The 23963-nt window shown below is 48.0% G+C and overlaps 1 protein-coding gene across 2 annotated transcripts in view; it reads right to left on the bottom strand.

The window, feature by feature from the left end:
• The window catches only part of LOC149351231 (dual specificity protein phosphatase 22-like), a 67719-nt gene extending 43986 nt beyond the window's left edge, over positions 1 to 23733 (bottom strand). For both annotated transcript variants that reach the window (XM_089580499.1, XM_089580500.1), the window contains exons 1-3: positions 23595 to 23733; positions 6102 to 6221; positions 4067 to 4183 (exon numbers count right to left, since the gene is read on the bottom strand). In XM_089580499.1, the coding sequence (XP_089436625.1) occupies positions 4067 to 4183; positions 6102 to 6122 (138 nt within the window). In that variant the 5' untranslated portion in view covers positions 6123 to 6221; positions 23595 to 23733. The remainder of the gene's footprint in view (positions 1 to 4066; positions 4184 to 6101; positions 6222 to 23594) is intronic.
• Positions 23734 to 23963: the final 230 nt, after the last annotated feature.

Raw genomic sequence — 23963 nt, 5'->3', positions numbered from 1 at the left:
CAAGGTTTCGCAACCCTGCTATCTAATCCTTTTACGATGGCTCTCGGCGCTCGGGCTTTTCCTTCGGCCTCCAAGAGCACTTCGTCAACATTTACTTCCTCCACATTCTTGAGCTGAGCTGCCTTCATGAGAGAGTCACTTCGTTACCATTTTAATTCTCGAAACCTGTGCTACATTGCAGCGTCATGCCGTAAACAGCTGCTAACAATCTCAGTCAGAGATGCCTGATTTCTTCTCTACTTGATAAAATGACAACATTCTGGCGCTGGCCTCTAACTACGGGTGCAAGCAATTTTTTTTTTTTTTTCACCCGTGTGTTCTAAGAAACTTGGCAATCAGTACCCTCTGAAAAAGGTCAACCCGGTTCATCTCAAACGAGCACCTCTGAAGCGCTTTGCACGCAAAGAGAAAATCGCCATTTTCTGTGTTCGACAGTGGAGGTGATGTAAGCGACATTGCGTCGGCTCAAGTCTTAATGGACGCTCAGTAACACGATGATAGCGTGCAAACATTGCGGCGAGATTGGAAACCGTGATGTCAGTACTCGAAGCTTTTTCTTCTTTCTCTTTGATTCGATTGAACTCCAATACAGATATGACGCAGTTTGGTTTCTCTTAGTTTTTCTTCTCTGCGCCCCCTCGGACGCAAGGGGCCAACGCACCGCCACAACGTGGTTTGCAGGGGAGGCCAGGAATTTAATCTGCGGCCATTTCAGAACCTCTGTGACGAAAGCTTTCAATAGGCAGAGTGCAGTGAACAGTTACGGGCGTAATGCCCCTGACTAACATGCGCATCCTAGTACGTAGTCTGGTTTCGAATGTGCAGTGTGAATGCCCTGAGGTTGAGTAAGTTGAAGGGAGAGAAACAATAGTTGCAATTAATAACGAAATATGTTAGGCTACAGGGAAATGTTAAACATCTTTCTAAGATCTTGGTAGTATAAACTTTGCCCCGTTTTGGGGCAGGACTTCAGTCAGGCGGTATATCTTCGAAAGTGGTGGAGTTCCCGGCCCCCTGACCATCTTCGACCCGCACATAAAAACGGTCCGTGGCAGCGCAACAATCACGAGCAGATATTTGAGGCTGAGTATGTATTTGAACAGTTCACATGAGGAAACAATTTGGGTAATCAATGACTGGCCCGCACCGCAAAAAAAAAAAATAACATTAGTAAAACCAAGTTGCCGAGGTGCTACGAAATCACAAGCCACGGTGTTTGCGAATGCTGCCCAATATTCAGGGTGTTTCACCTAAGAGATAGAAGAGCGCTCCTTCGGCATAACATTGCCAGCGGTCGTGTGCATCAGAATAGAGCTACGACATGTTAACAAGTAGGCTGGTGAACGATTATTAGGTAGTTAACTTGTTAAATATTACAACCAGGCTCCTCATTTATTGAGAGGCTTGTCGCTCACCATAACTAATATCCATATTAGTTTTCTGATTTCCAAAAATGTCATTCTCGTCGCACAGCCAGACACAGTGGCGTGGCTGTCACGTGATTTTTCCACGGGGCCCGGATGGGAGCGGCGACTAGGCATACAGCACGTGACAGGCGCGCCGGGATGTGACAAGTGCACGTAGGCGTGGCTGTCGCTTTCTACGGCCGCGCGGTTTCGGTTTCGCCTGTGTGCGCCTCCAGAATTCCTTGCGCTGCATCGGCGACGGTAATGGCATTTTCAAAAATCTAAACACTGATATGGGTATTACTTACGGTGGGCTACCAACCACTCAGTAAATGAGAACCTTAGAGTTAGTATTTAAGAAGTTAACTATTCGATATTAGTTAACCAGCCTGCTAGTTAACGCGTCCTGGCTGTATTCCGATGCAAACCAACGCAGACAATCCTATGGCGAAGAGAGCGCTCTCCTAACACAAAAAGGCTATTCTTAAATACCGCTAATAGTCTGAGGTGAAACATCCTGAGTACGACGGGCGTCAAACGCAGGATGGTCGGTTCGCATGCTGCAGCTGCCAACGGTGCCGGGCTGGCGAAGTGGGGAGAACGGTGTGGTGCGCCTTAGTGGCGCGTATCGATTCCAACCCGAGCTGCCGGCTGTGCGTGTCGAAAGGACATTGCTGGCGTGGCGCCGTGCGCTGCCAATTCGCGGTGTGCGGCCGGACGTTCCGTGCTCGCCCTCGGCGCTGATCGCTCGCGTGACGCGCTCGGGTTGAGCGAGCACTCGCGCACACGTGCCGCCTTCCCTGTCACCGCTCTCTCTCTCTCTTTTCTCGTCTTACCCAGTACATTCTGGCACATCCAGGGCGCGAAAGTAGGGCAGCAGCAAGGAAGAAAACTTTTTGTCCCTGGCGGCGCTTTGCTTGTCTTTCTCCCCTGCGGAAGTGGGCTTGGTCCCAAAAACCGGTTCCCTACAGACCGTCTTTTTTTTTCTTTCCTTTCGCAAGAACATTCGTGGTTATATAGAGTTCCCTCCAGAACTGTTTAACGGCAGTGAATTGCATGCAGCAGCGCTAATAAACTCTATCAAAGCGATAAAATGCTATGTCCCAAGCAACAGAAAACACTCAATGGAACCACTTTGGTATCATTCATTTCGAGTACATTTAGCTGCCCACGAGAGGATGTTGACAATATCGAAGTGAGCAGGGTGGCATGAAGCACGCAATGGCAGTAGAGCTAGAGTCAGCAGTCACGAACGAAACGCTGGAGGTGTTTCTTTCGCCTGTAGTGTGCAGATTTTTTTTTAAAGCGTCCACTCCAGCTTCTTCTCGAACAAATGAAAAAAAAAACAATAAACAAAAGAAGAGCTGGCCAAGATTTCCTGGTCTTGCTGGTAAACAATTATGGAGATATCTGCTCGTTAAGTAGTAATTTTCGAAGAAAGCAGCAGTTATCTAGCGGGCCACGGCTTACAGAGTTGTTTCCACAACTCCTTCCTACCTGGCCTGCGCTTTGCGTTCGCTTCATTTTTCGCTGGACGACCAACAGCGGGCAGTCGTCGCGCCAGTCGCGATCACTTAGTTGTAAAGGAATTGTTGCAGGTTTCGAAAGACATAGCGAAAGCCACGTATATATCGGCCGTTTTTTATTTTTTATTTCTCTGGGGGGGGGGGGGGGGCGCATTTCACATTGCTGGTCGCTATCCAAAAGGAATCAAGCTTTGTCTTAATATGTCTAACACTCGATAGCCGAGGCTTTGGTATGGAGCCTAGTATCACAGTTGCAGCTGCGAGGCTCTTAGGCGGCCACGCGTTAGAAGCCCGCAGAGATTTCAATGCGGATAATATGGACGCAACAAATTCGAAGTCTTCCACCACAGCGTTCTGAAGACCTGCCGCCTTGCCTTTGGATTTAGCGCGCCCAATTTAATGGAATTTATGTGATTAGCGATCATCGCATAGAATTTTCATGAAGTATTTCTGAAGAGCAATGCTCGGCTATTCACAGTTGGCCAAGGTTTCTTTGGAAAAAAGAAAAAAAAAACTGTCTATCCATACTTTAAGTCAACCGCGTTCGGCTTCTTATCTATGTGTGCACCTTGGAAAAGAAAGTAAACAAACACTCCACCTTGTAAGGATTATTTTCCCTCTTGAAAGCATTTAAACTTAGCACATGTCGGTCTGATGTTCAGGGGAATCCCCAAAGGTGAAGCAGATTTGTAATAAGAGAGGAATTACTCATCGGCATCCACCCAAGCGGAGCCATATGGCTACAATGGAAAGCTATACAACTTCAACAGAAACAGAAGAATTACTCTCCTATTATACATCTACTCAACTTTGCGAGATCTCCTAAACATTAGACGAAAATCGTTCCCACTTCTAGTTACTGATCAATTCGCTTTCGCCCTACCATATGCTAGTCTCGGTTAGCTCAGTTGGTAGAGCGACTGCTCCGGTGAAGCGGTAGTTCTGGCTTCGAACTCCGGACCAGCACATGTATTTTTACATCATGTTTTTCTATATTTCTTTGCTTCCGAATCCATGAAAGTATAGCCGAAAATATCTAACCTACACTTCCTCATAATCACCCTGACACACAGTGTGCAGTTATTGTTTTCCGAGAAGTGCGCTTAGTGCGTGCCTCGCACGTGCTGTGCTCACCTCGTGCAGCTTCCGGGCCGTGTCGTGAATGGATATGATGTGCGTGATGTTGTTGGCCTGGAGCTGCTCGGGATCCTTGGAGTCTCGGAAGTTGCCGATGTACACCCCCGGCAGTACCTGCACGATCAGGCGCACGTCTTTCCTACCGCACTGCCCCGAGCACGGCGCAACCTCCTGCGTCGCAAGGCTGGGACCAGGTTCAGAAAAGAGCTGTTCGTGCGTCTTATTACGTGAGACCGGTTTGTGTTTTGCTGATGCCTGCTTATCCCTAATGACAAAGCGAGGGCTAGTCAAGGTGCCCCGCTTGGTTGCCGTCTTGCTGCGGCAAGCGCGAACCCATCTTACGTTCGAACGCGTACAAGCCGCTTTGTATATCTTACCCCTGGTTCTTATAAACCTAACAAAATTATGCACTGACTTTAGTGTCTGCTTGTTAATTTCGGAAAACTATGAGTACGAGAGTACGAAAAACAAGAAAATCACCACGAGAGTCGGCATCACTTAGGTGGAGACCTACATACTGCGGGTAGAACCAGACGCCTTGAAATATATTCACCCAGGCCGCTATAATGCGATGGCTATATTTCTTCGGTTCCACTCCGTTCTTATCATCTACCACACCCTCTGGCCGATCGATGACAGGGGCGACAGCGCGAGAAGAGATGGAATCGATATAGATTTATTATTCGGTCCTGAAGAAGTTGTTTTAGAATCGATAGAAATCTGGCACGCATAATGTGACGTTTCTTTTACTTGAATACTATTAATTTTTATCTTTAGTTCTTTTTTAACAATCAACTCTATTCTTTGCTTGTCGTGCTACCTAGTGGCACGGGTTAAGAAAATTTATTTTCATTTCTTCTTTCGGTTGTCCCACCATAGTTTCTCTCCGTCGTGCTGTCTATGAGATCTTGAAAACAGCGTGGGCGTCGTGAAGCTTGAGCGAATGGCGAAGGAATAAAAGAATACGAAAGAAATAGAGCACGAACTGTATCTCTCAATTACACTAGCCCAGATTTCTTTCAGAAAATTCATGATTTACAAAAATCTATGGCGGTAGGCAGACGCTGTCAAAGCGTTACTCCGAAAGTCAACTGCATGCTTAAGCTCCGGATCTACGAAGTTTAGGTCCCGTTTTTGGTCGTATAATATGCCAATTTTCTGTTTTTTGTTTTGTTCTATTACATCCTTAATGTACGCCGCGCCGGCTGGCAGATCCCGGTGATAGCGAGTTGTGGCGTGACATCTGGTGGTGACGTAGGGCGGAAAGAATAAAAATGGGATATCGTTCAAAATAAAATCGTAATAACTCACCTTGGGAGAATTCCTGAATTTGTGCCGTTAAACATACATTGGCCTTAATGTAGGTTTTATGAGCTATTTACGGAAAGGGAGCTCTGGAATGCAAGCACAACACCACTGTATAACTGTATACAGTTACTGTATAGCAATGTATTCCAGATTCAGAAGGTTAGACTTACAAGCAGGAATTTAAGGGAAACGAAAAACTCAGTGAATGCCCGGTGTGTTTTCTCGGCTACATCGCAGAGACGTATTACTCTGAGTATCAGTGCAACGACAGTCATGAAGAAACAAAAGTCACTATACGGATCATTTGTGCTCGTAGTATGTTATATCTGCGTTAAATATGAGGAAAAGAAAACAAGTCCCAAAAGGAATTAAAGATACGTAAGCGCGATTCTTCCCCTAACATAAGCATAAAAAAGGTTGTCAGTGTTATTAAAAAAATGTATTAACAAAAAATGGCTTCTAAAGATTTGTTAACAAAGCTGGATATCAGAGCTCTTTCTTGTTTTTTTTTTCTAGTGTGAGCTGCCCCTTACATGCGTGCAGTAGTAGGCTAACAATTAAAGCACTACAACGATTTCAAAGTTCACGTTGTAATGTTTTGTTCATGGCTACTAGCTCCACAGATTCCCAATTTTTGGGCACTCTATCAAGTTCAACCCAAATTCCCTAATCTCGCTGTCGCAAATAACATACAGGAGTGGCATACAGGGCATGAATCGCTCACCTTGTTCATGCCATTACCCATGTTGTTTGGTGCAGTGTCTTCCGAGGCTTCATGGTGTAGGGGTTCTCAGCTGCGGTCCGCTGCAGTCCGAGCGGACTCTCCAGTGGGCGTGGCCGGGGTCTGCGGTAAGAGCGAAGGGTCGCCATCAGGTGCGAGCACTCCCAACGAGCTCTCTCTTGAACATAGAAAGCTTTTAGCACGGATAGGGAGAGAAAGAAAGATAGATGAACCAACGAACTTTCTTGAACATAGAAAGCTTTTAGCACGGATAGGGAGAGAAAGAAAGATAGATGAAGCAGAGGTCCTACATTAAAAAGCTGCCGGCATGCTGCTCTGCTTCGGGAAAGGTAGTAGGGAAAGGAAGGCCCCATAGCGAGAATATGGGCATAAACCACAAAGGGGAAACTTTTTTTTAAATATAAGAACGAAGGTAATGAAATATAACGCTGGAACAGTATTTACAGCCGTGGTCAAAAGTCTCTGAGCCCTCTGAGTCTTTATAACCGCACATTTCACAGTTATAGATGAGTCGTATTCTGTGCAGAAGATTTTGCGGAAGTGCTGTAATAAAAAGATATTTTTTAGGATATTCCCATTCTGAAGCTTTTCGTGGCTTCTCTTGTCACGCTGTCTTGTCTTAGTGAAGGCAGGCGTAGAGAGTTGCCTGCTGAAACTTGTGTGGGCTGGGACGATCACGTTGAAAGTAGTAGCGGGCCGAAGGACTTGCCGCGGACATCTCAGATACGAGTAGATTCTTCCCAAGTTCCTTTTATGTGTTTCCAGCCTACGGTTACAGATCGCGGTGAAGCTGTGGCGTAGATTCAGAAGTCGTGTCGTAGTTAATGGCAAGTTTATGACATTTATTCGCATCCCTGTACGAGCGAGCGTTGGAGATTTCTTTTGAGAGCACCCTGCGTACGATGCAGACTGCGCGGCTCGCACACGGAGGCTGCACTCCTGAGGCGCATTCTTTGTGCGTGAGAGCACCAGCGTACACGTTGCAGCGGACAGGGTTGGTGAAACGATGAGCAGTGCGTAGGCACCAAGGTAGGCTGCTAGAACCTGAGGCATCACTCGCACCAAGGTAGGCTGCTAGAACCTGAGGCATCACTCCATCAAAGCACAGTTTGAAAAACCAAGCCGCACTCGCCTCGGCAGAGGCGAATATTTCGAAAATTTCAAAAATGACAGAGCGTTGACGAACCTCAATAATTACGCTGCTATCGCCAGGGGAATAAAGGACTTGCTTCCTAGCTGGTATATCACATGCTCACGTACTTATTTCAGGAGCTCCTCGCCTGAGTATGCGGCAGGGACGTCTTGTATTCATTCGTGTGTTGCCGAGTAGGTATACGGGACTCGAGCCCCAACCGCCGCGCCAGCCAGCTCGGTAATGCAAACAGACGATCTACAGCGGGCCACGGTGACCGTCAGGCTTCTGCCCTTGTTGAGGCGATGATTAAGAGGCTTCCTAGGGCTGGTGTCATGACCGCTAAGACAGGATACCAGGCTAATTTCTACAGGCTGCTCTCGTTTTCCCATAAGAAACTCCAGTGGATGATGGCTATAGTTCAGTTCATGGCCCCTCAGTTGGCTCTCAAGGGCTCCGCGGCAATTTCTTCATCTTTTCACAACCTTGCGTTTGGGAGTTTTCCTGCGTAGCGATCTACAGGAGCTTGAACAACCGCAGGCTCACTGCTTGTAATGGTTGCTATGAAAGCGGCACGGAGCGCAGCCGACGGCGTTACTGCTGCAGGCAGCTGGTTCGGAGCAGAGCACAAAGGGGGTTGCTCTATGTGTTTTGTCGATGACACATCGGTAAACACGTGAAAGAGAATGGCACACACTCACCATGACAGAATATTACCGAACTATCTTGCACAGTCGATTGGTTAGTTGGTTGGACCTAGCGCAGTCGATTGACCGAACGTCGCCTCGGCCGAACGTCGTCTTCGTTTCCAGCGTATCACGGAAGTGAGGTGGTGGTTGTTGTTGCCTCTGAAGCGATGGCACATGCCCACGGAGGGGGATTGGCCAGGGTTTGGTTGTTGTGGGGTAGTGAGACCACACAAGCTTCGGCTTTGATCTTTTAATTTTCAAACGTGCAGTAATTGACGCACTACATGGTCACGGTCGGCCCCTACGTGCGACCTACTGTAGAGTTTCACCTACCACCCTTTGCATGCCGCCTTTCTTGAAAATTCCAGAGCACCTGTTTACGTCATATGAGGTTATGTTTCTACTCACTTCCGGCAAAACCTTCTAGCAGTTTCGGCAGCAGTACGAGGGAGCAAAACGATTTGAGGAAGCGATATAAAGCTCCCATATTGAGGGCTTCATAATACGGTCTTGCTGAAGAATGCGGTCTCGAAGTGCTCTCTTAAAACAGGGTAGGCTAAAATAAAAAAAAAAAATCAATTAAAATTTTTTTCATGATATGAGATTTCCGCCTTTTCCTTAACCTGGGGGCATTTGTAAGACAGGCCTTCGGCTCCCGAACCTTGGGCGGTTGGCGTAAGGAAGAAGAGGACGAAGACAGCGGCGCCGATGCTCGTGCGTGTGCGCTGATCGCTGCCGCTGGGACTGATCGCTGCCTCTGGATTGAACCGAGACGTACCGCTAGCCGTTCGCGACGCAGCGCCTTCGAAGACGTCCTACACTACACTTGGAAAATTCTATGTCTGACTTGCTTACGAGCAATTTTTTTTAACCGTGAAAAATGACATCTTTAGAAACCTGGGTGGTGACCGACCATGCTACCTTTAACACCTATAAGCAATGTGTAGTAACTATGCTGTGTTTAAAAAAACAAAAAAAAACTCCGGTGACGCTTAAGCTCCGCCTTAAGAGCGAAATGCGACAGTGCCCGCTCTTTATACCATCCACATGACGACATCACTCCGCACTGCTCCTAGAGGCCCCCGTGAGCAATGGAAACTTTCGGCACCACTTCCTCAATGACGAACGGTGACGTCACACTCAATCACAGCGCTCCTGGTGGCCTCTGCGGGAAGTGGAAAGCTTGCTCATGGTTTTTCCCACACTAACGACGCGACGGAGCTGCGGCACCAGCGGCAGCCTCAAGGCTGTTTCACATGATGCAATTGTAGCCGCAGCGCTGCGCGATTTCCGACGTTTTGCGACAGAACGGTGCGTGGGTGTCGTCGCAAACCCTTTGCGACAGACCTCCAGAGTTGAGTTGAGTTGAGATGCTGTAAGCTACAGGTGGGGTTAGCCTTGCGGTCCAGAGTCGGTCACACCGCTGCACCGTCGGTGCGATCGTTGCGAACGGCTCAGCACAATAGATAGGATTTCAAGCGAGGCGAGCTGCTCGTAGTTTCGTATCTGTAACGAACGCAAAAAACCCTAAAATGCTTTATCGAACATAAAAATGTGTGACAGCTCAATATAATTAGTTAAGATTATAAAATAAATACATAATAAGTTGTTTAACATTTATATTTGCCAGAGCCTTTCTTGCCTCTGAAAAGCCGCTCGCGCAGCACCGACCGAAATCTTTATCATGTGGAAAAGCTGCTTCGATTGGCGTCGCAAGGGCAGTGCGACTGGGCCGTAATTTTTGTGCGCTCACATCGCGTGAAACAGCCTTTGGACTGATGCGACGACGACGACGCCTGCTTTTTCACCTCACGAGCTCCTTAACGCTCTCGCGCTAAATATAACATAACAGGCACACTGATTTTCCGCAGGCTCGGAGAAATTATTAGTGCTCATCTGGCAACAACGAAACGCTTCCTATGGTTTTGTCTTCATTCAAATTTAGCTCTATAGATGCTGCGCGACTTGCCTGCGTATTGTTTACTCTCGCGCGCGGCTCCAGTGCAATTTCACGAGCAGTATCGATTTGTTTTTTTTCCCTGAACCTTGAGTTTAACAGCTAATGGAATAACTAACGTCGATGAATTTGTTCTGCACGCACTGATTCTGCGTTAATTAGTCGATGTTGACCATCATGCTGTCGAATTCTGGTGAGGCCTCTCGACGAAGGGCACAGGCTACATGAAAGCTGGCGTCTAACACGAGTACATATTATTAAAAACTCTCGTTGTCAGCAGCGCACGAAAACGAGCTAAAGGTGACTTACCAACCGCGAGTATACACTAGTTGGGGAAGAAAAAGAAATGCTTCGATGGGGAGAAAGATGTGCTCATTGGTATTTAGACGCGCTGAAGATATGAAGAATGAGTGCTGCGTTTATTTTTAATGATGGCTGCATTGCCCAATGGACCTTATCATGACATCTGGTGTTTCGCCAGGATGACACGAGGAGCATTGGTTGTTTGAAGCTGACGGCGATGACTACTCTGGGGAAAGGGCTACACAGGTCATCACAAAAGCCCGAAAAGCGAGAAAAACAAAATAAACAAGAAAAACATACACTGTGGAGATGACTACTGGCTAATGGCTGTTGAAATAACATGTCAATGTGCAATGCCTCAGTGTAATGGTGTAATGAAGCACTTTTTTCGCTCCAAAGTCAATATCTCAAAACACCCCCTTTCTTTTTTTGCAAAAATTCACCCTTTTTCTGAGTAACCACAAGCGCTAGAAACATTATTTTGCCCAGCACCTGACAAATACAAGGTAGCGTCTACTCAATTAGAGTCGCACAAATTGGAAAATTGTTTTTTTTTTCTTTTTGAAGAAAGGAAATGGCGCAGTAACTGTCTCACATATACGCCTGGGTCACTGTTGTTTGGTGCCGCCGCGGTGGCTCAGTGGTTATGGTGCTCGGCTGCTGACCCGAAAGACGCGGGTTCGATCCCGGCCGCGGCGGCTGAATTTCTTTGGAGGAGAAATTAGAGGCCCGTGTACTGTGCGATGTCAGTGCACGTTAAAGAACCCCAGGTGGTCGAAATTTCCGGAGCCCTTCACTACGGCGTCTCTCATAGCCTTAGTCGCTTTGGGACGTTAAACCCCATAGACCAAACCAAACCGTCTCACATACTGTATCTCAGTGAACACCCGAACCGCGCCGTAAGGGAAGGAAAGAAGGTGGGAGTGAAAGAAGAAAGAGAGAAAGAGGTGCCGTAGTGAAAGGCTCCGGAAATTTCGACCACCTGGGGATCTTTAACATGCACTGACATCGCACAGCACACGGGCGCCTTTTGCATTTTGCCTGCACCGAAACGTGGCCGCCGCCGCGGTCAGGTTCGAATCCGGGTACTCCGGCTCAATAGACAAGCGCCTTAACCTCTCAGCCACCCGAGATTAATGCAGTTATTTTAGTTTTACAGGACGTTTATTGCCCATTTAGGCTTGGAAATTTCGAGGGTCCAGTTAAGGGAAGAACAAAAAATAAGAAAAGTCTATTAAACAATAACTTTAGTTAATGATGATGATGATGAAAACGTTTATTAAACCCACAATGCCTTAGTTGAAGGGAAGGCTGATCGGGTCCCTAGTCCGGGACGCCGTTGGTGAAAGCCGCTGCCCGCGCTCTGGCGACGAGGGCTCGTTGTTCCTCGAGGTCCGAGCTGGACAGGGCCGCCTCCCAACCCTCCCGCGTTGGCTGATTTATGATCTCAATGCTGTCATTTTTCTGACAAGCCCATACCATGTGGTACAAGTTTGCCTTCTGGCCACAAAATTTGCACTGTGCCGAAAAGGACTCGGGCTCAATGGCGTGAAGCGTAGCTGGGTTATTGAAAGACATAGTTTGTAGCCTGCGAAGGTGACATTCCTCTGATTTACTGAGACCCTTAGCGGGCCTCGGGAGTGTCTGCCTTTCAAGGCGCAAATGTTGCAATATTTCTGAATATGTCGTTAGCGGAGAGGGGGAGCCAGAATCAGGAAGGGAGGACGTAGAAGGATGCCGGGGAAGAAAAGCACGGGCCGAAGCGTGTGCGCGCTCGTTTCCTTCAACTCCCTGGTGACCTGGTACCCATATTAATTCCTTCCGTTCAGCTGAAGTCCTACATTGACTAAGAATTTTGCAGGCTAGCGGCGTGATTCTGCCACGCATATAGTTTCATAAGCCGCCTGGGAATCTGTAACTATGTATTTAGATTCGGAGTGCGTTGCGGCTAGGGCTATCTCTACTTCCTCCATAGCCTGTGTATCCCCGTTACGAACTGAAAGCCCGTCCACGACTTGCATTTGGTGCACCACTGACATTGTTGATATTCCTTGTACGGGACCCGCAGCGTCCACGAAGAAGGCTCCTTCTTTTGTTAAATAGCACTCGTTCATCTTCTTGCTCTTCGCCACTCGTCTAGCATGATGATGCTCCGGGTGCATGTTTTTGGGAAGCGGAAGCGTAAGGAATTTGCTCTTCCACTCTTTAGGTATATCTTGTCTCCCAGCCACTTGCTGCGGAAAGCTAATGTTTAAATCTTCTAAGACCCTGCGGCCGGTCGTAGTTGTGGCCAGACGCACTACCTGGCTTGTAAGATGGGCGCTAATCAATTCATCAGCCGTGTTGTGTACTCCTAGTTTTAGTAGACGCTCCGTAGATGCTTTCATGGGCAGGCCGAGTGCCTTCTTATAAGCCGTTCGAATGATAACGTCCAGGTGGTTTTGATCGGTCTTCCTCAAACGAAGGTACGGGGCCACGTACACTATCCTGCAGATGACAAAGGCCTGTATTAGTCTAAGGGTATCCTGTTCTTGCATGCCGTTTTTCTTGCTTGTGATCCGAGATATCATACGGATGACTTGTTCGCGCACCGTTCGGAGCTTGGTGATCGCTGCTGCGTTCACACCCTTGTTGTTAATGAGCAGCCCCAAAATCCGTATTGTTTCCCCCTCGGGAATAGGTGTATCATGGACCGAGATTTCCAGCGATGCAGTATCCCCCTTCCCTCGAGTAAAAACAGCATGGAAAGCTGAATACAATGGTACCATTGAGACCCTTTAACCCTAACAAATCCTGAATGAAAGGGCCTAAACGTTCGGCTAAAATACATGACAGATATAACGCCTACCTTTCCCCCCTTTAAGCCACCAGGTGCACAAAGTACGACATGTAGCCTGGTCATCATTTCTTGCGCCGCCAAAATGGGATGTGGCAGTCTGCCTTTACCCACAGAACAAAACTTAATTACACGGAACGCTTCGGCATTGAGCGCTTTCTTTTTTCTTTTCAGCTGCAGCGCCTGGATTTGAAGCAGTTGCATTTCCTGTAATTTTCTGACCTGACTCATGATAGCTATAGCTATGACCGCAAAAGCTGTTTCGTTTCTTGAGATTTCACGCTTTGAACGGCAAGTTTAATTTTTTTTTCGTTCTATAAATTAGAGAGGGAGATAGAATAAACTTTTATTGTACATAAGAAACCCGGAACGTAATGTAGGTGGGGTCCTTAGTCCAGGGCTCCAAGATCTTCCGCCGACGCTAATAACCTAATGACTAATAATCTGGAAGAGCTGCCTGGAAGAGCTACAAGTTAGTCGAGACCCAGCCAGGACGTGGGAGTAAAAGTTACGAACCCGGCAGAGGCTGCAACAACAGGAAATGAGAAAATAAAATTCCGCATCTTACGGCACGTGCCACACAGCCGGCAGTTGTGTTTTCCCTGTTGAGTTCGAAAGGTTAAGTAGAGAAGCAGCATGTGTCTAGATGCTACTCCGGTATTCGAGAATCCTGCTCCTGCGCAAACGCTTCCCAAGATGAGCAAGAACAAAAAGCCGCAAAGCGCCTGGGGAAAGAAAACGGGTTGAAGTGCGGGCGACCGAAGGATGCGGCACAAGTACTGAGAAGCAGCTTGTTCTTGTTCCCTCGTAGGCTAAACTAATTACAGTGGCGCGTGCTTCAACTGACCCGGTTCTGCTGCTTTGAGCAAGCGGCTTTCCGAGTTTGCCTTTTCACCACGACAGGGAAGACAAATTAACGCGGGAGAGGAGAACATGGGGGGTGAGGGGGTCGTCGGGTAGCGAATCATCGCTTTTCATTGTTCCCACCGCTAGTCGCGGTCAGTCTTCTCTCGAGAGGCCGTGCCTTTTGTCGAAAAGGCAATCGCTGCCCACGAGGTTGCGCCGCGCTCCTTCACATCGTTTGGCGCAATGCCGCGGAATCCGCGGCGCCGACTGCGTTGGTCGACGCAGAACACGTCCGTCCATAGACTCACTGGCTCGCACGGCCGTTGTGCACGCACACCAGCTCTCTTCGTGCGTCAGAGGGACTTCACAGAGTGGTGACATTAAATTCAATTTTGTCCAAGGTGGTTTACACCCAAGAACGTCACCATTCTGAGTCAGCACACGCCACCGCACTCTGTGTAGCCTCTGTATATTGTTACGGTGCATGGGCTAACCCCCCGTAATAATATAGTTTCATTATAGCCTCTGTGTAGCTTGTGTGTACAGCCTTTCGCGCGCGATATCGGTGAGCCGGAGTTTGCCGATGTTTGCCTCGTATAGGCGCGGTGGTCGTGAAACGTGTCGACGAATTTATCCGATCGACTGTGGCGGGTGTGTATAGCGAGATCAGCGTTTCCTTGTGTGGCCCCTTGTAATAATGCGTTAGCATAAGACTGGCTTGTGCAAGCGGAAATGAAAACCGCCGTCGCATGTGGCCACCTCGGATATAACGAACTTTAGTGGGTTGACCCCGGATATAACGAGCCTAAGTGTACCACCGCTAGAAAAAGAATCAGTGTGTGTGTGTGTGGGTGATCGAAAAAAGCGATACGCTGTGCTGTAAAAATGCAAGTAAAGACATATGAACACAACATGCTAACACATTCAACCGACCCACCGACGATCGCCTAATAGTTTTTTTTTATTAGCGTAGTTTTTAACGCAAAAAAGTGTTCACTATTAAGCCTGACTCGAAGAAACGACCCTTTCATTTTTGGCGGTCATTTAGCATTTTTTGTTGTTAGTTGTTAACACTTTTGTCAGTTCCTTTCCCACCATTTTCCAGCATGTCATAACGTAATTCAGCTCACGGACGTGAAGACAATGTAGTGTGGTTCAAAGTAACTTCATTTCCTTCCTGTTCATAATTATGCTACCCGAAATGCAACCGAACTTAAAATTGTGCGTTGAGAAACAAAAAAAAAATGTACAAAGAAAGTTCATTTTTTTGTTTTCTGTTATCTTAGGAACTACGAAAAAGCACAGTGGCATTGTCTAACGATAATTATTTGTCAGTTCGGTTATGCGCTGCAGATCCGATGGTAGTATGCGAAAAACCACGCACTGATTGCAAGCTTCCAAGGATTCCTTTTCACAGCAACGCTGACGCTGATTGGAATCCACTCTTTCCGCGCCTAAAAACACTGGCCGGGAACTATTTGCGGGTACGAACACACAGGGTGCGTGGCTAAACGTTTATAAAATAAAGCAAGTATATGAAAATTAAAGAAAATACATCTATGTGTGAATGCGAGTATCTAGCAAAATGTTACAACATTTACGTATAGTCACAGTTAATGTTCTCAGTTTCTGAGCCATCCGAATAATGGCAACGAAGCTCATACATCATCTAAAACAAAGCGACGTACTGACTATATTTGTCGAACTTGCGGTAACAGTGCCCCAGATGAGAAACGAAGTTGACCGCATTCCCGAGCACATTTTTTACTCAATTTAAAGCTAAACGATTCTAACCGTGAGTGCATGATCTTTGGCTGTTTACTGGAAGAATTTTAGAGGACAGGACAAATCATGTTAATTAGCTTGTGGCCAAGATAGCTTGTTTTAGCGCTTAGACATACGTAGCTCGTCTTGGTTCTTGCCGTCTTCTTGTTGAAACCATCACGTGACGTAAGAAGTGCGAGTGGAGGGTTGCTGAGGGGACCGCAGGGCGTGAAAGAGTGCATTTTCATGTCGTCTCTGGCCCGGTCGGTGTACCACTCTCCTGCACAACCACACAGACTTGCGCAGACTTGCACGGCCATGGCAAGTGATCGATGATTAATGTTTCACGTCCACCATGAATGCTTGCAGGGAGCCCAGGCGGCAACCGCGCAGGGAAGTCAGAGGCACGGCAGGCAGCGAGTTGGCGTTTGTCGTCGCTCGCATGCATTTTCCATGCGCGCCCCATTACAGCTTCCATTCGGAGGCACCGATTCATTGGCTTTGCGCAAATGGGACTCGCACGCGTAGCTTGCTGTTCCGGAATCGCTACACCGAGGCAAAACCTACACTGTGTGATCATGCAAATGAGGACATGTCACGCGTGCTGCGTGCGTGGAAATCATGCAGATGGACTAGCGTTCTAGCGTAGCGAACTATATCGTATATCCCCTGAACAATCATATGTCCGGCCACGGAGTTTTTTTTTTTTTCTTGCTAGGACATGCCAGCAGGGAGAAAGTCTTAGGTGGTAAATACGTGTAGACAAACATACTACCGCAAAGTACTGTTTTATTAATCTGATTAACATCTTTCACGCTTATTCACTGGTGCTGGAAGCCTATCTCATCATTTTCTGTCACGCCACAGTGTTGATGCATCTTGTAGATGCTGACAAGGCGCTACAAGTTTGGTCGCTAAGAATCTCAATCACGCACGCCTAACTCAACAGTGATCAAGCCTGTTCACGAAGGTGCACGCGGACTGTCTAAAAAGTTAAATTCAAGTTGCGGTTATGCTGATTCCAGGACATCTAAAAGCGCATGTGAGTATCTCCGCTCCCGAGTTTCTCTGAAGGAACAAGTCGCTTCTGAAGCCATCATATATCTAGTCTTATGCTTGCTTGCTTACAGATATGACATCGTGGTGATGTGACAATAGATGTAAGTAAAGACAATTGTCACATTCCGGACCACTGGCTCGACGCGCACGTACTTGCGCACGTAGTGACAGTATGAACTCTTCTGTTTACGCTATCTGACATAAACTGCCTGGCTTGAGAGAAATTTTCTTTAGTATACCAGAATTAGATTAAGGATTTGACCTTACCATCGGTCTTTCAGTACCATTTTTCTAGTTTTGAAAAGCAGGCAATTTGATGTAAACTTGAAACCTTAAACCTTCATCCCATTTTGGACCATGCGAATTTCAGATAGAAACCTGCAGAGGCATTCAAAGGGGCTCTTAACTACACAATTTTACTCAAGTAGTGTGCTAAATGCACTGTAAAAGGTGCATAACCTTTAGCTCTTGCATGGCATCCGTGCAAACGAACGATGGATATCTGCGATTCACAACAGCGGCAACGGGTGTGACCTGCCCCCTTTTCCTGTTCTTCGCATTTTTGATGCTAACCGCATGTAAAACAACCCTTCGGTAAGCTGCGGGAACTCCTGGTTTGAAAGGCAGCCATTGAAATGACTGGTAGTCACGCGTATAGAGAACGGGCAGATGCAATGGAGGAGACAGTGAGCCCTCTACTGCCCTCTTCCCGTCCTCCCCATGTAGGCTTCAGAGGTGGCCTCGAAGCTGCCCGGGGCCCCTCTCGCGGGGAACGAATCTGTGCGTACGCGAGTGCTTCAAGCGATTATAACGCCTGAGCATTGCAGTATTTCCATTTACCGTTTGCGCTCAGTGATTTCGTGTGTAATACTTATAGGCGATCGGTTAACGGTTTTGGACAGCCACCCATTCTGTTTTGACACAAGTCCGCGAAATGTAGTCTTAACTTCGCAACCTTGGCTAAGCCCAATGTCCTTTCAGTTGTCCTTCACGCACAGATGTAGCCCATAACTGCTTGACTTGGTAATGAGTTCTTTCTTCACTTCCCGGTGCAGCGGAAGTGCTTTAATAAGCGCTCTTGTTTTACTCCTTCATCAATGAAGCTGGTTCCACAGCGCTGTTACGTACACCCTCAAAAGCATCTCATTTGATAGGGAGAAGGATTTTTTAATGAAAACTGAATAACTTAATTTGAGGCAGGAGTTTCGTATGTTGCTACAGCTGAGCTGAAAAAAAAGAGGGGGGAGGGAGGGAGGAGGACACAATCGCGAACACGCGCCGCCCATTATACACACGCAGATGAACAGTCCAACTAAGGGCTGTTTACTAAGCCTTATGCAGGCCAGCGTGCCGGAAGAAAGCCGAAAGTGCCTCGACCGAGAGCGACGCGGGGCTCGCCCACGCGCGCAGATCGACTCTCATCTCGAGGCGCCTCATTAGGGCCACACGCGCTGCTCTGCCGATTAAACAAAGAAGACAAACGAGTGCCGTCCGGGCTGTTCAGTTTTTGCGCGTAAAAGTAAACTCCAGCTTTGGGTGTAAAGAACTTTTCCGCAAGCATGTTGGGCAACCGGTTGCAAACGTCGCCGAATTTAATTTTGCCCCCGGCAGAACGCTGTCACACTTGCGCCGCGTAGATATTTCCGAGGCGCACTAGGAGTGGCTAAGCAGGACCTCCTATTCTGTAAAAGGCACGCACACAAACACAGCCTGTGTCGAGTCATTGGCTCTTCGCGATCCGATGTGTAAACTTGACGCTGAGGATACTTTATCGCAATGACTAGAGCGGCCATTAGAAGGAAGAGGCACACAAATAAGGTGCGTGGCAGGAGACAGCGTGTGTACACGAACGCGAAGAGGTGAGTTACGCGCCGGGTCACACCGCGCTTTACGGCCTGGCTCGGTTGCACTTGACTGTGCCTGTGGGCAGCGCCAGTCGATCAGGCGCAGTCCAGCGCCGGCAGCGGCTCCATAGGGTCGGAATTCTGCTAATTGCTTTTCTTTAATTAAACTAGGGCAACGCTGCCAAGGCCAGCACCGCCCTCCCGTTAGCGAGCCTGTGAACTAGAATTAAGGTCGAGAGTGCCATCAAGAGTCTCTCTTCTCTGCTTTTTTTTTGCCAATATTTTACGTTTATGTGCTTTTGCCGAAGCTTTGTCCTAAGCGGGGGTATAGACACAATATAGTGAGTGGTTGCGTCGGAGGGATGGAGTGTACGCAGCTCCATTAGAGTTCTCTCTATAGACGGACAGTGTCCTGAAAGTTGATTGCCATCGACAGCAGGTGGCGAGCCGATAGTTAAGAGAGTATTCCTAATGGAACGATTGGATCGATCGATGGGAGGTCGTAAACGAAGGGCTAATAGGGCATCTTTAATGGAACAGCCGATCGATGGAAGATTGTAAACAGGGAGTGAAGAGGACGACTTATGGTTTAAAACGCCTATAATCGTCTTATGGGGGGAAAAACCTATAATCGTCTTGTCATAGTGGCTCCCAGTTTTGGAATTGGTAGGTGCTGCTCTAAATGAAGATTTCTTTACGTCAGCACTACGTAGTGTAGAATATAGACAGGATGTTTCAGCGAAATCCGCCAGTAACTTTTAGAAGGCTTCTTGAAGTGTTAAGATGGCTTTTGAGACTTAACAATATCAGTGGTGCTGGACGTTGTAAAACATGTGAAGCATATTAAATAGTAAGCTGGTTAACTGGTTCCTCATAGTCGACAGTTTAACTATTAGAATTAAATGTGGCTAACTGCGATTAGAGATTTGTAGCTGGCCGTTAGTAATAGACTGATTAGTATTTTAAATTTCTGAAGCGCGACTGCGCTTGGCGCTGTGGCGCAACAAATTCTGCCCATCTATCGCGGCATTCAAAAACCACATGGATGTGGAGCGCGCGCATCACACCCGCAAGAAAACGTTACTCCCTGACGAACGCATCACGTGGCCTTCTCGGACCCTACTCGTCCGGAGCAGCGAGCAGTGGCCCGGGTGGGGCTGAGAAGGTCACGTGACATGCTCGCCACCGAGTGACGTGTGCTGTCCATTAACTCTCATTAGTTAGCTATCTTTCAAAGTCAATCCTCTGAATACCTCTTGTAAACAAAGTGAACAACAGCGGAGAGATAACGTCATCGTCTGCTCGGCGTCACCTCACTCCTCCTGTGGAGGACTACGGGTAGCGTGCAGCAGTGTATATATTTTGTAGAACGTTCGCAAATTCTTACTCAGCACCCTGTCTCCCCGCTGCCTGCATCGCTTCTGATGCTTCAATTAAACGAAATGATTTTTTTCCTACTCTATGAAGGCTGTATATTGAGCACATTTCTCTACAACTTGATTGTTCTCTATTGTCAGTACCATTCCTTCTATATTATGTCATATTGTTGAAATAATCACTCGGTTTATTCACATCCCAACATTCATTCTGCATTGAAAGAGAAAGCATAAGAAAATACATGCTATCAGGAAAGAAAGCAAAAGACTGCTGGCTGATTTCGTGGATGGTGGCTTATTTTAGGCGAAGCTAAATTTTGAAGCTGTTCTTTCTAATAAAAATTCAGAGGGAACTTAAGACTGCTTACATGTTGTGAAGGCAAAAAAGCATTAGTGTGTCATCGTGAGCGTTCGACCTCGACGCAGGTTGCGCACTGAGAAATGAAACGAAGACGTGCCTCCGAGCGCTGGTTCCGCAAACACTGAATCCAAAAAAGTCCTAGTGAAACACTCAGTTCGAATGCCGGTCACGAGCTAGACTCCAACCTGACTGAGAGACGTATGTTATACGCAACGAGAAATCGTATGACGCCACCCGCAGCGGAGTACGACGAACGGTTGCGTTACAGTTTTGGTACGAAAATTGGTTTTTCATGAAAGGAAATGGCGCAGTAACTGTCTCACATCTCGGTGGACACTTCAACCACGCCTTAAGGGAGGAGGTAAAGTGTCTGGGAAGGCATACAATGGAAGGTCGAATCCCTCTGGCATCGGTTTGAATCCCTCTCACGAGCTAGCCTCCAACTTGAATAGCAGATGTAAGCTACTATGCAACGAGAATCCGTATGACACCACCCGAAACTCTGTACGACAAACAGTTGCTCACAATTTTGGTACGATTATGGCCGGGAAAACTGGCCTCATATTGAGGTCGGCCAGTCAGGATGCACATATGTAGACGAGCGACGTGTATATGATTGCCTGAAATGGCGATGCTCGGCTTGCTGTGTGCGTCATACCGCCGCTTGATGACGTCACTCTATTTTTCTTGCATAGCTGGGATTTTCTGTTCCATCCGCGAGTAAACACATTAACACACTAACATACTGACACACGCCTCTGGCTTTTCTCGTAATGGGACTAGTAATGCTTCCGTATTAATAATAATAAAAAAATTCGTTCAAGTATGAGTCCCTTGCAAGTGCACCATTCCAATTTTTTGAATCGCAGCGTCAAAAATGCTCCGTTACAGTGTCAGGACTGTTCTGCAAACGAGACGCGAAGGCCACGTGCCTTGCGAAATGTTGACAGTTTTTTTTTTCTCGCTCATGTTCGCCTACCGGTCACGTACGATATATTGTAATTTACGCAGCTTAAGAATGTCAGTTTTTGATGCCCCGAATCCTGGGGTTATAACTTACTATTGCATTTTTGAGAACAAACTTGGCACTGGGCGTACAGTGAGCATATAACGTACTCATAAAATCCGTGGTTAAAATAAGCAAATGTATAAGAATTATCTACGGACCTAGCAAATGTGTTTTCTGTAATTTTTGTTCTCTCTGATCCAAATAAATGAGTGTTAAGACGTTTTAGGGAAATATAGCATTCCAGTCTCGTTGCCCATACTTCCACTTGCAGTTGTTTGCGCAACTGCGAAGTTGCGCACGCATTTTTGATCCACAGCGAGAGCATAGTTCAGCACTAGGCGCTTGGAGAACTTCTGAGAGGTCCTTCATGTAAAATAGATTTTACTTTTTGGCATAGGCTAATCGCACTAATCATAAGTACTTGCATGGACTGACGTAAACTGAAAATTGAGTTACCAATTAGCACAATCCCTATTTTCAGGACGGTTATTCAAGGCACCACCCTCCTCCAAGTTTTTACCTGGTCGGGATAAAAGTACTTTAGAATTTTATTGCTACGAATGCAAAGCGCATGTACATAGATTTAAAAATCACTGCTACAGCACAGTAACTCAGCCGCTGTAGTTCTGAGCTGCTGTTGCGTATACAGCGACAAAGACATTTAAATTAAAGAGAGAGCGCAAATAAAGTTTATGCATTGAAGGTTTGTTACCCAGTAATGTGATACGCGCCCGCCGTGCTTCGTGGCTTGTATGTGCACTGACTTACAGCGCGAAGTTCGGGACTGCCACTGTCCTTTTTCCGTGGATAATTGTCAGCACATTGCTTTTGACTTTGGACCTGTTCTCACTGCGGCAGTAAACTTCCGCAATCTGCCCGTCACAGTTTCACGCAAAACCATTCATAGCCTACGGGAACCGACGTGGTGACGCGGTGGGACGCGATAACGCTGTGCTCGGTTTGTCACTCGCCTTCGCTAGGTCGATGCCGTCTCTCCACCAACTCCTGATGCCCTTTTTCTCTTTAGACGTTCCGTCTTTTCTTTCGAAAAAAAAAAAAAGAACGCAGGTTGGTGTTTTTCAAATGGGCACTTACATTCGTAGTGGCGGGACAAACGAAACGAACGCAAAATCGCTGAAACTCAAGTTGAGGCTCAAGAAACAAGAATGGCAAGAATGAAAACAAAGCCAGTCAGGTTATTCCGAGGCCGGCCATAAACCACCGTAAACATACGGAAGGTCGAGTTTCTTTGCGAGGCTGCCATCTGTTTTTCTCGCGCGAACTGCTTCGGCCGGAGCCGCCAGAACGCACAGACACCACGAGAGCGTTGCTGCGGCAGGAAAGGGGTGTGCGTAGGGGGGATCAGCAGAACGGCTCAATTTCAGAGAGCCCATATATCGCGCCGCTGCGACAGGAGGGGTATTCGATTTCTTTTCTTTTTTTTCAGTTCCGCGCCCGCATCTCACTCAAGGAAAAAGAAAACAAAAGTGCAGTTTACTGCGAACGGTTAGGCTAGGTGCCTGGCACTCAATGAGACTCGCGTTGCTGGTTTCGGCGCACTTATCGAAGCGCGAGACGTGAACAGAATCTGCGAGTGCTCTCAAAGGGCGTGAAAGGAAAAGCGCAAAAGCAAGTCATATCGCTGCCATATCACAGGAGACAGGAAAAAGCGGTAGAGAGGAGAGGTGCGCATGCACCGTGTTCGTTTTTTTTTGTCTTGTTCGGCCCGGCAGTGAGTTAAGTGGATGGAATAGGTCGAAGAACGAAGCAGTTATAGCTGTGAAGCAGCTCTCTCTCTCTCTTGCCTCCGCGTCTAACGGTTGCACGCTCAGCTACGAGCGTCTTTGGCCAAAACTGTTTTCTAAATGACCAGGACGGAGACAACTTCCAGTGAAGAAAGCACAGCTCCGCGTGCCGCTGCGGCGTGAGTTTTCTTCACTGGCTGAATTTTTTTTTCCCACGCTGCGGGCAATTGATTCGAATCTCCTTAGCAATAGGCACCCGTGTTACTCGTAGCGTTGCATTGATAACTACAATTACCACCGCGGGGTGCGAACAGGATGCTCGCCCTTCTGTGCTGACAGCGGGACAATTACGGTGGCAGAGAGCACCGGCAAGACAGAGGTGGTGGCTGTGCGCTCTGCCTAGTAGCTGTCAATGGGACGTTTACGGCCGCGCGCCGGCCGAAACGGCCCGGCGCGGGCGTTGCGAGCTTCGCAGCTGCATTGGGGCGGCGCGCGCGCCCGGTGTCGCACGCAGTGCGGGGCCGAGTCGGGCGCGCGGGTCGCGTGCGACTCACCGCGTGGGCGTCGAGGCAGGGCATCGGAAGGGGCGCGCTGGAGCGGCGGGCGTCGGCGGGGCGTCGTGCACGGCGGCCGCGCTGCCATGCATTGCGGGGACCGTCCGCGCGCCGCCGGCCCAGCTGGTGTACCTCTACGCGGCGCTTTCGATTAGCGAGGGCCCTCCCCAATCGATGGCCCCGTCTCGCGCAGGCCCATGGCTGCCGCCGCGCCCCTGGCGGCTGGCCGGTTGTTGCTTTTGCGCTGGGGGGTGCGCCACGGGGGAGGGAAGGGGCTGCTAAGGGCCCCTCTTGGTGCAGTGCAAGGGCCCGGAAAGGAAAGACGCCGTCGAGCGAAGTGGGCGGGAAGAATGGGACCCCAGAGCGAGG

Source organism: Amblyomma mixtum, chromosome 3, assembly GCF_055824585.1.
Source record: "Amblyomma mixtum isolate Tamu chromosome 3, ASM5582458v1, whole genome shotgun sequence".
Taxonomy (NCBI): domain Eukaryota; kingdom Metazoa; phylum Arthropoda; class Arachnida; order Ixodida; family Ixodidae; genus Amblyomma; species Amblyomma mixtum.
This window is presented reverse-complemented; position numbering and strand designations above follow the sequence as displayed.